General features: G+C 43.1%; 1 protein-coding gene across 4 annotated transcripts in view; it reads right to left on the bottom strand.

Annotated features, from left to right (window-relative positions):
* Nucleotides 1–278: 278 nt before the first annotated feature.
* LOC149308065 (pre-B-cell leukemia transcription factor 3) overlaps nt 279–13,768 on the bottom strand; it is a 202,554-nt gene continuing 189,064 nt past the window's right edge. For 3 of the 4 annotated variants that reach the window (XM_089535005.1, XM_089535008.1, XM_089535006.1), the window contains exons 7-9: nt 11,876–11,988; nt 10,672–10,761; nt 279–2,558 (exon numbers count right to left, since the gene is read on the bottom strand). In XM_089535005.1, coding sequence (XP_089391131.1) covers nt 2,466–2,558; nt 10,672–10,761; nt 11,876–11,988 — 296 coding nt within the window. In that variant the 3' untranslated portion in view covers nt 279–2,465. The remainder of the gene's footprint in view (nt 2,559–10,671; nt 10,762–11,875; nt 11,989–13,768) is intronic. The other variant, XM_089535009.1, reaches the window with a different exon arrangement.

Here is a 13,768-nt window from a genome sequence, read left to right on the forward strand (position 1 = left end):
GAACCACAGATAAGGACAGACCTCACCTATTCAGATGGCCAGAAAAATAGTATTTCATTCTCCTTTCAAGCATATACATAATGCAATCCCAACCTGGGGTCCCCTTGAGCACTCTTAAACCTAACACTTCATTTGTGGATGTGTCCATATTTGTTGCTTTCCTGGACAGAGACATTAATGCTGTGCAAATTGAGGCAAGCACCGCTGTACAGACAACTTCGTATCTCATTTGGGCCAACTCTCACAGAGCGGGAAGAAAATCCCATCCACATTTTGGGTCATGAAAGCAAAAATTTTATTCATGATTCGAAACTACATAGAACTACCACGAGGAAGACTCTTCAAATTCGGGGGTGTAATCCGGTTAAGAAAGTAACACGAAACGGTTTAATACATTAGAATCACTGCCACAAATTATTATTATTTCTTTCTCTTTTTTTTCTTTTCGTTGAGTCAATCAGTTTCAGAATCGCATACGATATAAAAAAGAGAGGAGAAGAAACCATAAAAAGAAAAAAGGAACCGAAAAATAAAAAGGGCTCCCATCCCGCCTGCCCCAATTATACAAGGGTGAAATATACAGTACTGAATACTGAGACTTGTCTGTTTTACAATCCATTCTTGGTTTGATATTTTTTTTCTCTTTTTCTTTTGCGTGAAATTAGTATAGTAACAAGATGAAGAACATTCAAAATGTTTCTTTGTATTTACAAACAGTTTCGCTGTTTCGTGTTGAACCTAAAAGACCCCATGTTTCCGCTTCGAAGCCTTCATCTTCTTCTTCTCCGTTTGAAATTGTCTCTCGAAAAGCTGCCGACGCAACCTGAATTTTTCTTAAAAATGTTGCTGCTGTCATTAATATTTAAAAGATTACAATGTATATTACATTTCATGAAAGGGAAACAAAGAGTTAATTACAAGATGCCAAAAAGAAAAGAAAAGAAAAAAAGAAAGGAAGGAAGGAAGATAAGGGTTTTTTAAAAAGTTTATTGAAAAGAGAGAGAGAAAGAGAGAAAGAGAAAGAGAGAGACTACAGTGTGAGTATTGTTTTAGAGCAGCCTTTCCCAACCTAGCGCCCTCCAGGCACGTCGGACTACAAATCCCATCCCCACCAAGCCACGCCGCCAGGGGATGATGGGAACTGTAGTCTGGCCTTGCCCAAATGGCACCAGGTTGAGAAGGGCTGGTTTTAGAGGTAGTAGTGAGCACTCTAAGCTAAAGAACATGTTTCTATTGGTTCATATGAGTTCGCATGAGGTAATAAAGCTGTGTTTTGATTGGTGAGATGTATAAATACTCTTTTGCTACACTATGTACAATACTCCGGAGAATGGCGCCAATTTTTTGTTTTGACCGTCTCCGTGCCGCCAAGTAGCGGTGGGCAAAACCCCGGGCGAGTGTGCTGGGTACCCGGCTCGTACTGCAATACCCAGGGCGGCTTGGCTTGTTTTTTGCAAATGGGAATGGCAAGTTTCTCCACCTCCGATGGACCATCTGTGCCCAACAATGACCACGAGAGGGAGAACGGTTTATTGAAGACGGGTTAAAAAAGAGGAAGAGGAGGAAAGAAGTAGCCTTTTTGCAGAGGCCTTAAGATGGCAGGTCTCAACTTTTGGTCCCCTGGATATTTTGGACTGCAGCTCCCAAAAGCTTCATCCAACTGAGCTGATGGTCAAGAATCCTGGGAGGAGAAGTCCAAAAGACTCCGGAGATCCAAAGTTTGAGTTCCACTGGTCTAAGTGACTTTGTTAACACAGTGGATCTCAATTTAAAAATGTGACAACTCAAAGAAGCTTGGGAGGGGAACAAAATGGATAATAGCGACTGTTGAAATATGGCGAAATGGAACAAAAGGTACTTCCACTCTGATAGAGATATGAAAAGATTAAAAACCAGAATCAGTGACCGAAATTCACTTCAAATGGTAATGGGTTTCCATTGGGGTATGATGACCCCCTGGACTGGTTCGGCACCATGAGGTTTTCCTTAAGAGAACAGCTCTTATTGACCCCTATGACCAAAAAGCCAACAATGGGTTGGCCATCCGTCCCAAATCTGTTGATAATAAATTACTCTTATTAAAATAGTTCCAGGGCTACAAACAATGCTAAATCTCGGCCTCGCTGGATAAAGTGCTTGGTTGGTTTTTCTTTCTTTTCTTTTAACATTGCGTGTGGGTGTGCGCATCTCTGTGATATTTAAGTACACATACAAATGATTAAGATATCCTTAAAAATTAAACACACACACACACACACATAACAGATTTATCGAGTTCTCTGGTACAACAAGGTTTATAGGAAAGCCATCCGTGGTTGGCGATCCAAAAATAGTAATAATCCTTTATGGTTGTTGTTGCTGCTGCTGTTGTTGTTGTTTTAATTCTGTCTTTTCCTTCTGGGATTCTGAACGCACGAGACAAAGGCATCTTAGCTTCGGGTGAACGAAAAAGTGTTGTGAGGGGGTTAGTTAGAGGTATCGGAGTGCACACTTCCCGGGCCTTCTGTTGGAGAGGTCACAGAAGATGGAGTGGTTGCGTCTTGCCAGCCTCCATTTGCCTGAAGAGAGGAAGAACATGTCAAGTTGTAAAAAGGTAGTCAACTTTATATTATTATTACTGCTTGCTAGTCTTGTCTCCTTTGTACAGTTGCCTTTAATTTTGGCTGGTTCAGACCAGGATCCCTGTTGTGACATACACCAAGAGTCCACTAAGGCATAGTGGTTTAAGCATTGGACTGTGAGTTTGGAGATAAGGGTTCGGATCTCAGCTCGGACATGTAAACCCACTGGGTGACCCTAGACACTCTATCTCTGCCTCAGAGGATAGCAATGGCAAACCCCTCTGAACAAATCTTGCCAAGAAAACCTTGTGATAGGTTTGCCTTAGGGTCGCCATACATCAGAAACGACTTGAAGGCACACAACAAGAAGAAATGTCCACCTTACGCCTGCGTATGTCATTTCTGGATCATTGCAAAGGTTGATTGATTGATTTCATTTCTAGCCCATTTTTCTCTGAATGAGGAGCTTATCGCACAGGCCCCTGGAACGAGATTGGAGCAGAACAGAAGGGGGTGGGATGGGAACAGAATGGGGGCTATCACCCATTTTATTGCACATCAGAACGCTGCCAGAAGTTCCCGTTCTATTCTGTTCCCGACCCATCCCATAGGAGGCAATTTTCAAGAACTGTTAAGAATCATTCCTGAAAATCGCCCTCTGTGGGACGGGTTGGGAATGGAATGGGAATTTCCGGCGGCATTGGTGGCATTCTGGAGTGCACTAAAATGGGTCATAGCCCCCATTCTGTTCCCATCCTGCCGCCTTCCATTCCATGATGATCCCGTCCCAGGAGCCTGTGTGATAAGCTCCTGAGACTCAAAGAGGCTTACAGTACAAATTTAAAATGGGACATCTTAAAAAAATATGGAGTACATAAGTTGGAGCAAAGTATACATCCAATTAAAATACTACTTCTAAGATACGAAGAATCAAACTATCAAAAGACTTAAAATACACATTACACACAGTTTTAGTCTCCCTTATCCACAATTCCGAAATCCAAACTATTCCAAAACTTTTTTCATGGGAGACTGATATAGCGATACTTTTGCTTTCTGGCCATTCGGTGCACACAAGCATTTGAAATGTTTCATTCTCAGGAAAGAAGTGAAGATACACATTCTGACCAGAAGTCAAAATGCCCATGGGCTGGCTCCCGGGCTTCTCTAGCCAAAGAGAAGCTAATGGCAAATTCACAATTGGTAATAATAAAAATAATAAGCACTGGACTTCTTTAAAAGCTCATGTTTTCCTAGCTTCTCACAGAATTACAAGCAGGGAAGATTTGTTTCTTGCAAAGCTCTCTTTGTTTAGCTAGCTGAAATGGGAACTGTCATCCAAAGATGCAGAGATTACTGCTTCTTTTCCTGCTCCACTCTCGCCCTGCAAAATGGCAATAGCTTCAGGCAAGGGAAGGAGGAGAATGGTTTCTCCCTGGAACCCTGGGCTAAGGAATGCAGAAAGGTGTTCAGGCATGCTCGCCTTAAGAAAGCCCGCTTTTTGCCTTGCTCCGAGCATGCCTTCTTCTTGCCTTGCTTCATTCAGAAAGCTAAGCGAGATCCCTACATGCTGTGCCCCATTTTACACAAAGCCTGGAGCTCCTTCTGTGACTCTCGGGCTCTTCTCGCAACATGGCTCTCCAAAAGGGGCACAACAAGGAGGTGGGGGAAAGGGAGAGAAAACTCTAACACGGTTGGATCTTAATTTCATTTTCAAAAGTCTCCCTTCTGGGCATATGTCAGAGCCATTTAGGAGGCCAGTTGAGACAAGGCCCGAGCATCCTTCCAAGTGCAATAATCTTGGAGGAAAAGACACAAGGGCAGGAAAGGAGGCAGCCGCAGTGAGCACCCGATTCTATTTTCCAATTACCCGTAAGACAGAATCCTTCCCCAACCACCCCTCAACTTCTCTGCCCCCCCCAACCTCAAGCCAGTCTCTCAGATGCTGTTCTCTCCATCTTGGGCTGCTGTTGGGGGCCCCCAATGCATTAGACCTGCATCAGCAATAACAGCGCTCAGAAACAAATTCGCCTTCTGTCTCAGCCCATTGAGGCAATTGCTGAAATCAATGTCTGATCAGATTTCTGCTGTGGCAGACAGCTTGTCGCTACATATTTTTATGTCAGTCAAGAAGAGGGAGGAGCGGGCCGCGCACGTTGGGGGGACACTGAGTAGAAGTGACGGGCATGAAGGCTTGCTGGCGCTCGGTGGAGCAAAACTAGGCTCACTCCAAGCCCTCCTGGCATGCGATAGCCTTTCCAAGGGATCTCCTCCCTTAAACCCCAAAACACCACCCAAACACAAGTAGGGGTGCAATAGGGTTTTATTACTGGCTGTGAGTTCCATCCCCAGAACCTATCACTTGTGGGATCACCATTCATCCTTGTAGATAAACATCCAGTCACTCTCAAATTGTCAACACACACACAAAGACAGCAAGCATCAGATAATGGAGTCTTTAACGGATCTTGCATAGTCATTCCAAGCCATGGTGAGGCATGTCGACCAGCTCCCTCCACCCAAGGCACAGAAATTTCTTCTCCTCCAGCAACAAGGGAAGAAAAGGCATCAGCTAGCAGAAATCTTGGTAGAATTATCCCTTGAGTAAAAACAACACCACACAAGAAAAGGAGGACGAAATGGATTGAGAGAGTAGCGACTTTTTCCATGCCATTCCACATGCCCTTGGAGCACTTCCATTCTCTTCCCAAGGGAAAATGGTCATCAAAGCATGACTTTTGCCAAAGGGATTTTTCCAGTGCAACAAAAGGCACACTTTGATGACCATCTCCATTTGGGAAGAGAATGGAAGGGCTACGACAGCATGAGAAGTGGCATGGAGAAAGCTGCTACTCTCCTGACTGGTTTCCCATGTCTTTACTCATGCAGTAAAGTCACCAACTGGGGGACCTGGGGCAAGTCACATACTCTCAGCCTCAAGGGAAGGCAATGAAAAACCTCCTCTGAATAAATCTTGCCAAGAAACCCCCATGATTGTTTCTCCTTAGTGTCACCATAAGTTGGAAACGACTTGAAGGCACACAACAACTATAACAAGGAACAAAATAAGGATAAATCCATACTGCAGAAACAAAACTATTCAACATCACTTTAACAGCCATGACTCTATCCCTATGTAATCCTGGGATTTGTCATTTGGTGAGGCACCAGAGCTTTCTGACAGACCAGGTTGAATACCTCACCGAACGACAAATCCCAGGATTCCACAGAATGGAGACACGACGGTTAAAGTGATGTCAAACTGTTTTATTTCTGCAATGTGGAGGAGCTGTAAGTGTGAGAGGGGGAGTCTTTTAACAGGGAGGATTTTATATACAATGTATCCTTGTTATCCACTGGGGTTTGGTTCCAGGACCCCTGTGGATACCAAAATCCATGGATGTTCAAGTCCCATTAAATACAACGGGTAGTAAATTTTTTTCCTTTATATAAAATAGCCAAATCAAGATTTGCTTTTTGGAACGTACACATTTTTTTAATAGTTTCAAGATATGGATGCTCAAATCCGTGGATTAAAAGTCCGTGGATATGGAGGGCCAACTGTGTATGTATATATGTGTGTGCGCATATATATATATATATATATACACACACACACACACACACACACACACACATATATATATATATATATATATCCCCCAATTAAATAACCAAAACCTAAACGGGCATTTATGGCCCCATTCAGACAGGCCAAAATAAAGCTGCTTCGGGTCACTTTGGAGGTATGGTGTTTAAATGATGCATGTGTCCTAAGAGTCCGGAAGCCGCACCAAAGGCATGATCCAGTCCTAAGGACTGGAGCACAGCTTTGGCTCAACATCCGGATTCTTAGTACGCGTGTATCATTTAAACAGCATAACTCCAAAGTGACTTGAAGCAGGTTTATTTTGAGCTGTCTGTTTGGGGCCATTTATTTATAAACAACACAGTGTACAATTTTGAACCCACAACCAATGGCAAGCACACAGGCTGCCATGATAAAGGGAGATGTGGTTCTATTGCCCCCTCTTTCGTCTGTTGAATTTTTTATTCTGCTGCGCACATATCCAGCCATGCTCACAAGGTATGAAAATCTACTTAAGAGGGGAAAAAATTCTCCTGCAGATATGAGTCTAAAGATATTCCATCTGAAGTAAACATCATTCCCTCTTTATCCAAATTTATAAACAACAAATGCACAATATTTTTACTCAACTTGGCAGCTGAGGGAGAGCTTGTCAGCTAGCGTTTCTCTCTCCCTTTTCTCTCTTCCTCGTTCCCTCTTTCCCCGCCCCCCCACCCCCACCCCAAATAAATTAATCCTTACTCTGGTGGTTTGAGATTATGCACTGTATAATATAACAGTGCCTTATCAGACCTCATCAGCGAAGATGGAATTCATGTCTGTAAAATGCTGCAGGCAATGAGAATTTCATATTTTATCATCTTGATAAGGATATCGCAAATTCTCTGAAGCATTTCAAAACACTTAAATGAAAAAGGGGAGAAATGTGACTAAAAGGCTTTTTATATGGTTTGTTGTGGGTTATTATGAGTTATTTATAAAGCCCCAAAAAAGAAAGATTTGACATTTCAAATGGAAAAAGATTTGAGTATTTAATGGGACTTCCCCCCCTCTTCCCAATTCAATCCCCCCCCCGCCCTCTCAATTGAACGTCTTCAATCACATTTTAAATCATTAATATTTACTCTTGTGGCAAGTGGTAAACTGCCAAAAGGGGTTTGGAAGAGGAGGAGAAAGGATGCCGGAGAATATCTCCCAGGCGCTAGTATTTTACGTAAGATGCTTCCATCTCTTCTGAGCCTTTCTTATTTATCTGTAAGTCCTGTTCTTGAATCGCCAGCTTTGCTTCTGCAGCAACACAACAGCACACCAGATTTGGAGATGCAACAGCACACTTGCTGGCCACCTGACGGCTAATGGAAACCTCCTATACCCAAATCATTTCCAAACCGGTGGTTCTTAACCTTTGGGGGACAGGGTCACGGACCCCTTTAAAAATTCCCATATAATCTATGGACTTCCCCTCCCACCCATCCATTAAATATACATATATGGAAAGATATGCATGGGCAAAAGTGGCACACAATTTATTGTATGATGTCCAACATTGATTTCCTTCACCCAGGACTAGTTTGGAATGGAGAAACGAATTACAATCTAGACTCCAAACCACAAGCATTTTCACAATTTTCTCCCTGCTACACGAATTTTTCAAAAACAAGACAGTTTTCAATGCAAAGTCGAAGGCTTTCATGGTCGGCATCATTCGATTTTTGTGGGTGTTTTGGGCTATGTGGCCATGTTCTGGAAGAGTTTATTCCTGATGTTTCGCCAGCATCTGTGGCTTTGGCATCTTCAGAGAATGCTGGCATGGAAGAGAGTGGAGTATATACAGGGTCACACAATACACACACACACACCACTCTTTTCTATGCCAGCATTCTCTGAAGATGCCAGCCACTGATGCTGGCGAAACATCAGGAATAAACTCTTCCAGAACATGGCCACATAGCCCCAAAAACCCACAAAAATCAACACTGTTTTCAAATTCTATTTGTAGTTTGGGGGTTATTCTGGACAAAATACACATGCTTTTTTGGGTGGGGGGGAGCATCATTTCCATAGGAAAGAGCACTGTGCAGAAATTGCTGCAGAAAATGTGCAAACTGCGAGGACTGTATGAAGGAAACAGCATTGCCTTTGCAGAAAATACAATTTCTGCGCATGAATGTTATCTGTGCAGAAAATACCATTTCTGCGCGGAAATATTATCGGTACAGAAAATACAATATTTTTCTGAAAAATTTATTTACATATATTTGACAGGAGGAACTTGAGAGTGAAGAAAGAAAAACGGGTATAGATTTATCCTTATTTCCTGCCTCCATTGATCTGGTTATGACCATTGATGGGTGATTTGTATCATGATAGCAATGCCATACAAACACATACACACATATACACTGCCACCATCGTAGGCCAAACATCCTTGCATTGTGCATGTAAAGAGAGAGCTAGAAAGAAACCGTATTATGTGGAAGTCTAAGGCCATACCTGGAGTTAAGCACAGAGGCAGCATCATCCGCACCAGGAAAAGTCTATTTTAACCAACCTAAGGGAGTAAAATTTTGCAGCTCAGTCTCCCAAGATTGAAAGGATAAGATTCTTAGCTTTGGAATGTGAGCTCTATGTCTTTATATTGTAGATAAAGCAGCTGCAGTCTAAAACTACTTTTTAAGTATCATTAAATGCCAAAGTCAAAAGCATCCATGTTGGAGCGTTGCGCTATGACCCTGGAGAACGGGGTTCCATTCCGCACTCGGCCATAGAAACCAACTGGGTGACCTTCAGCGAGTCGCACACTCTCAGCCCCAGGAAATAGTATGGTTGGGTTGCCTTAGGGTTACCATAAATCAGAAGCTATGCGGAGACACGCAACAACAACAGAGACAACAAAGATGGACCTTAGATCACAAGCATCACTTTGCATTGTGCCCAGAACCAAAGTTCGAAGAGTCAGCATGACTCTTGTTTTTAGAATAATCAATGGAAAAGGAGAGGGTCAACTCTCTGGTCTCTGAGAGGTGGGGAAATGGTTAAAGAAATGTTACAGAAGGGTAGCTATTCACAGTTTCTCGGGGGTGGGGGGAGCCATAAAAACATCAGAGGAGATCTGAAACTGGATCAGACCCATGGATTCTCTGGTTCAGTTCTGTGTTCTCACGGTGGCCTCATAGTTGCCTAAGGGAAGGCCACCAGCAGGGCAAGAGAATTAGAGCACCTTCCCATTTTTCGTTCCCCAGCAACTGGCATTCGGAGAGAGAGAGAGAGTTCCTGAAGTGTAAAATGGCATTAATAGGGAGTGACTGAACAGCACTTTTCATCTTGTGCCAGATTAAAATTGCTACACAAAATGATTAATAATCATGGCCTGATGGTGCCACCCATAAGCCCCAGATTCTCAGCCTGATCCACACTGACTTCTTTCTTCTTCTTCTTCCCTCCCCGCCTTCTCTTATCAATAACAAGGACAAATAACTTTGCTGCAGAACATGAAGGCTTTCCAGGAAACTGCTACATTGGATTCATTACCGCTGATGTGAAGGTCAGGCTGACCCCCGGGTGAGGGAGACTGGGCCGCTGGAATTTTTTCCCAGGTGTTTATTAAGGCAGCCCTACCAAACAATTCTGTGATTATTTCTCTTGCCTGATTTTCTCAAGGGGTATTTAAAAGGAAGAAGCAAGGAGTACAAATGTGTAACTGTGAGCTGGTGTGATATGGACGACAACAGTACAGTGCTTTGACTGTATGTGAGTAGTGTCTATGGGTATGCATGTGTGCCTTCAAGTTGCCAGTCCACTTATGGTGACCTCTTGAACTTCACAGGGTTTTGTTAGGCAAGGACTAGTAAAGAGGTGGTTTTGCCAGTCCCTTCTCCTAAAATATAACCTACAGCACCTGGCATTCCTTCGTGGTATCCCATCCTAATCATCACCAGGGTTGATCCTGCTTAGCTTTGGGGTATTTAGGCTCCTAGCAATGTGACAGCCATTTATTTGTCTTCCTGAGCGAAGAGATTAAGTTCATCTGATTCATTTCTCATCCTCTATACATTAATGTGTGCATGTATTGATGTGCCTTCAAGTCATTTGTCAACATATGGTGGTTCCATGAATTTCATAGGGTTTTCTTAAAAAAGAAATACTCAGAGGTGGTTTGGCCAGTTCCTTCCTCTGAAATGTAACCTACAACACCTAGTGGTTTTTTGCACTCTCCTAACAAATAATAACCAGGGCTGACCCTGCTAAGCCTCCAAGATCAGACAGGATCTGGCAATTTTAGGGTATTTAGGCTGCTACACAGGGATAAAAAGAAGGCAAAATCAGTAGGTGGTGGATTCGTCTTCTTTGGAGGTGTTTAAACAGAGGTACGGGGGTTGGATTATATGGCCCTTGTGGTCCTTTCCAACTCTTATGATTCTATGATTTTATATATCCAATGCAGGCTTCAACTACATGTGTCATGGCTTCATATAACCGCCCCCACTCCCGTGGCACAACATCTCTGCCAGTGGTACTCACATTTAAATTATGTGGACTGTACAGTGAATTTCCTCCCAAACCATCACTGTATCCTCCCGTCTGATTGATAACATGACGCAGGGTATCCACCTACAAGGGGAAGACACAGAAACAAGAATAACCTCACCATTTTTAAAAAACGAGAGGAAGAAAGAAATCTACTCATAGGTGGGCAACACGAACATGTTTCAAATCTACTCATAGGTGGACAACATGAACATGTTCCAAAGAAAACTGGATCTATGTGTGTGCAGTGGTGGTGTTATACTGAGGCCGGATGTTCATAAACCTTATCGTTGCCTGGTACTTAATATTTCTGGATTCACTAGCCTCAAACACTATCCGGAGTATTGAAGAGTTGGCTTCTCCAACAGCGTAAGGCCTGTTCATTTCCCATTTTCCTGGACCTCACCAATTTCTGCTTTGGTATTGTCAAAGCCATAAGGGCTAGCATCTTACTTTTCTGCTTTGTATTTGGTATTGTGAGGGTTTTTTATTAACGAAAAAGTAAAAGAATGTGCCTATGAACTCCTAGCCAAAATGTGTACAGAACAGGGTTCTCTATGGTGCACGGCTGTGGAATATACTTGCCGCCCCAGAAATCCAAGGCAGCCCCATTGATCTTTTGTTTAAAAGGGGGGCTGGAATGGTGAAGGAGAACAAAAGGCAGCCTTTCAATAAATAAATTTAAAAACCACACAAGCCAGACAGCTCAGCTAGATCAGGTTTTGCACTTCAACTGTTAGCCAAAGGTGATCCCAGAAAGGAAGCGAGAAAAAGGAAAGGAATTAAAACCAGATTTCAGAGTTGACAGCGGAATCACACACCCAACCCCATGCTGTGAGCTCAAGCCAGAGCCGAACTGCATTCACAAAGCTTGAAACATTTCCAATCGAGGGGGAAGGAGGGGAGGTAAAAAACAAAATGAAGGGGGGGAAAAGAGAGAAAAGGAGATGGGTGATCTTACATGGGTAAGATTCTACAAGAAGGGTACCAAGTTGCGCATTTGATCCGCCCAAAGGCAGGGAGGAAATTTGCTAAGGTTTAAAACAGGGTGGGTGGGGGGGTTGTTGAATTGTTCTTTCCATGTTTGATTGCCTTTCTTTTTTGCAATAATAATAATATTAATATTAATAATAGTAATAAAGCCCAAACCATACCCTGCTAACAAGGCCCTAATTGGGAGGGGCGATTTTTCTCCTACCTGTGATTGCACATTGGCTCCGACTTGTGCCCCCTGGTAAGAATCCCCATTCAGACTCTGCATGTTCATGAACATGTCCCCAGAATTAGGGAGGTTAAAAGAACCCGAAGAACCTGGAAACGAAAGAGTTCAGTAGCTGAATAACAAGAGAGCGGCAAACAACACACACTCACACACACACACACCCTTTCCAGAGCTTGGAAAGATTTCGGAGGTTGCACTTGCACTGCAGAATTGATGTTTTTTGGCAGTGCTTTAACTGCCCTGGCTCCATGCTATGGGATGTTAGGATTTGTAGTTTGGCAACCTGTTGAACCTTCTCTGTCAGAGAACTCTGGTGCCACAGCATGCTATATATCCCAAGATTCCATAGCATGAAACCACAACAGTTAAAGCGGCATCAAACTGCATTATTTCTGCAGTGCAAATGCAGCCTGAGAATACAAACATATTCCCATTTGTCAGCACTCTTTAAGAAAACCCAAATGAGTTAATTTTCCCTCCCTTCTTCATTAGTAAAAAATGAAGTGAAATGAATGAATGAATGAATGAATGAATGAATGAATGAATGAATGGTAAGAATAAAATCCACATTACTTTTATGTCCAAGCATCAAAACCAGGACGGGTTTTGTTGCTCTCCAAAGTAACACATTCTAGTTAATGCACTTTAGGGCCTTGGTTTCTGCTGGGATTTTGTTCCAGGAATCCTTCTGGATACCAAAACTTGTGAATGCTCAAGTCCCATTATATACAATGGCATAATAAAATAGCATCCCTTGCAAAATGGCAAAATCAAAGTTTGCTTTGGAGGGAATTGTTTTAATATTTTCAAGCTGTGCATGGCTGAATCCGCAGATGCAGAATTGGCGGATACGGAGGGCCGACTGTAGTTACTTGTAACAGGTCAGTTCCAAGCTCTGAATTATGCACACCCTCCCAAGACCTACAAAAAAAGGCAACAAGGAAGAGGAAGAGGAAAGGAAAGGAAACAAAGAAGGCAGGCAGGAAGTGCTTTGCAGAGAAGGATTTGCCCACAAAGTCAAAGAGGGGCACAAGCACGCCAGTTCACACCTTCGCCAAGGACTCAGCTGTAGCTCAAAACCAGAATGCACACTCTGCAACCACACCGTCTTGGGTTCAGTCCCAAGGAGTTTGGATAGCTGCACAGGTAAATTTGTCTTTTTCCAATAGATGTTGTAGAATAGTGTGACTCAAAACAGGAGACCCTGGATCTGCACCAGTTCCTGACTCATGGGCTGCTGATCCCCTGCATGTTTCCAGGGAAGAAACAACGGTAGCCAATGGGCATAGATATGGTGCCAGACCCTGGCCAATTGGATAGAAATAATTGCAGTTCCCCCCACATCTGACAGCTTGCAGAGCGCTGCCATAGAACGCTCCATTCTGAAGGAGAGAGGAAGACTACAACTCCCATCTCTTCCCAGGCATTATAGGGACGCTGGCTGTAGAGGATGGGATTGCAGTCCAATGTCTTCCTTGGGGAACGGTTATCTTTAAAAGCCACTGGAGCTCAAGTACACAATACAAGGTCAGGTCAGACCAGCAAAAAGTAGTTATTCTAATTCCCTTGGGTATGCTTCCTGTTTGACTGTTTCTCACAAACCATTTTGTTGCTGATGGATCAGCACTATTCTAAATTTCTTGCAAACCTGATTGGCCGAGGGTACATCTGCATTGCAGAAATAATGCAAATTGACACCATCCTACAGAATCCTGGGATTGGTAGTTTTACATGTTCTTTAGCCTTCTTTGCCAAAGAGGGTGGCTGGTGCCTCCCAAAAGTACAAATTCAGGATTCTGTAGGATGGAACGATGGCAGTTAAAGCGGAGTCAAGCTGCATTGTTTCTACTGCAGATTCACCCAAGAGTA

Source organism: Sceloporus occidentalis, unplaced genomic scaffold (assembly GCF_023333645.1).
Source record: "Sceloporus occidentalis isolate IW3139 unplaced genomic scaffold, rSceOcc1.0.p SCAF_8, whole genome shotgun sequence".
NCBI lineage: Eukaryota > Metazoa > Chordata > Lepidosauria > Squamata > Phrynosomatidae > Sceloporus > Sceloporus occidentalis.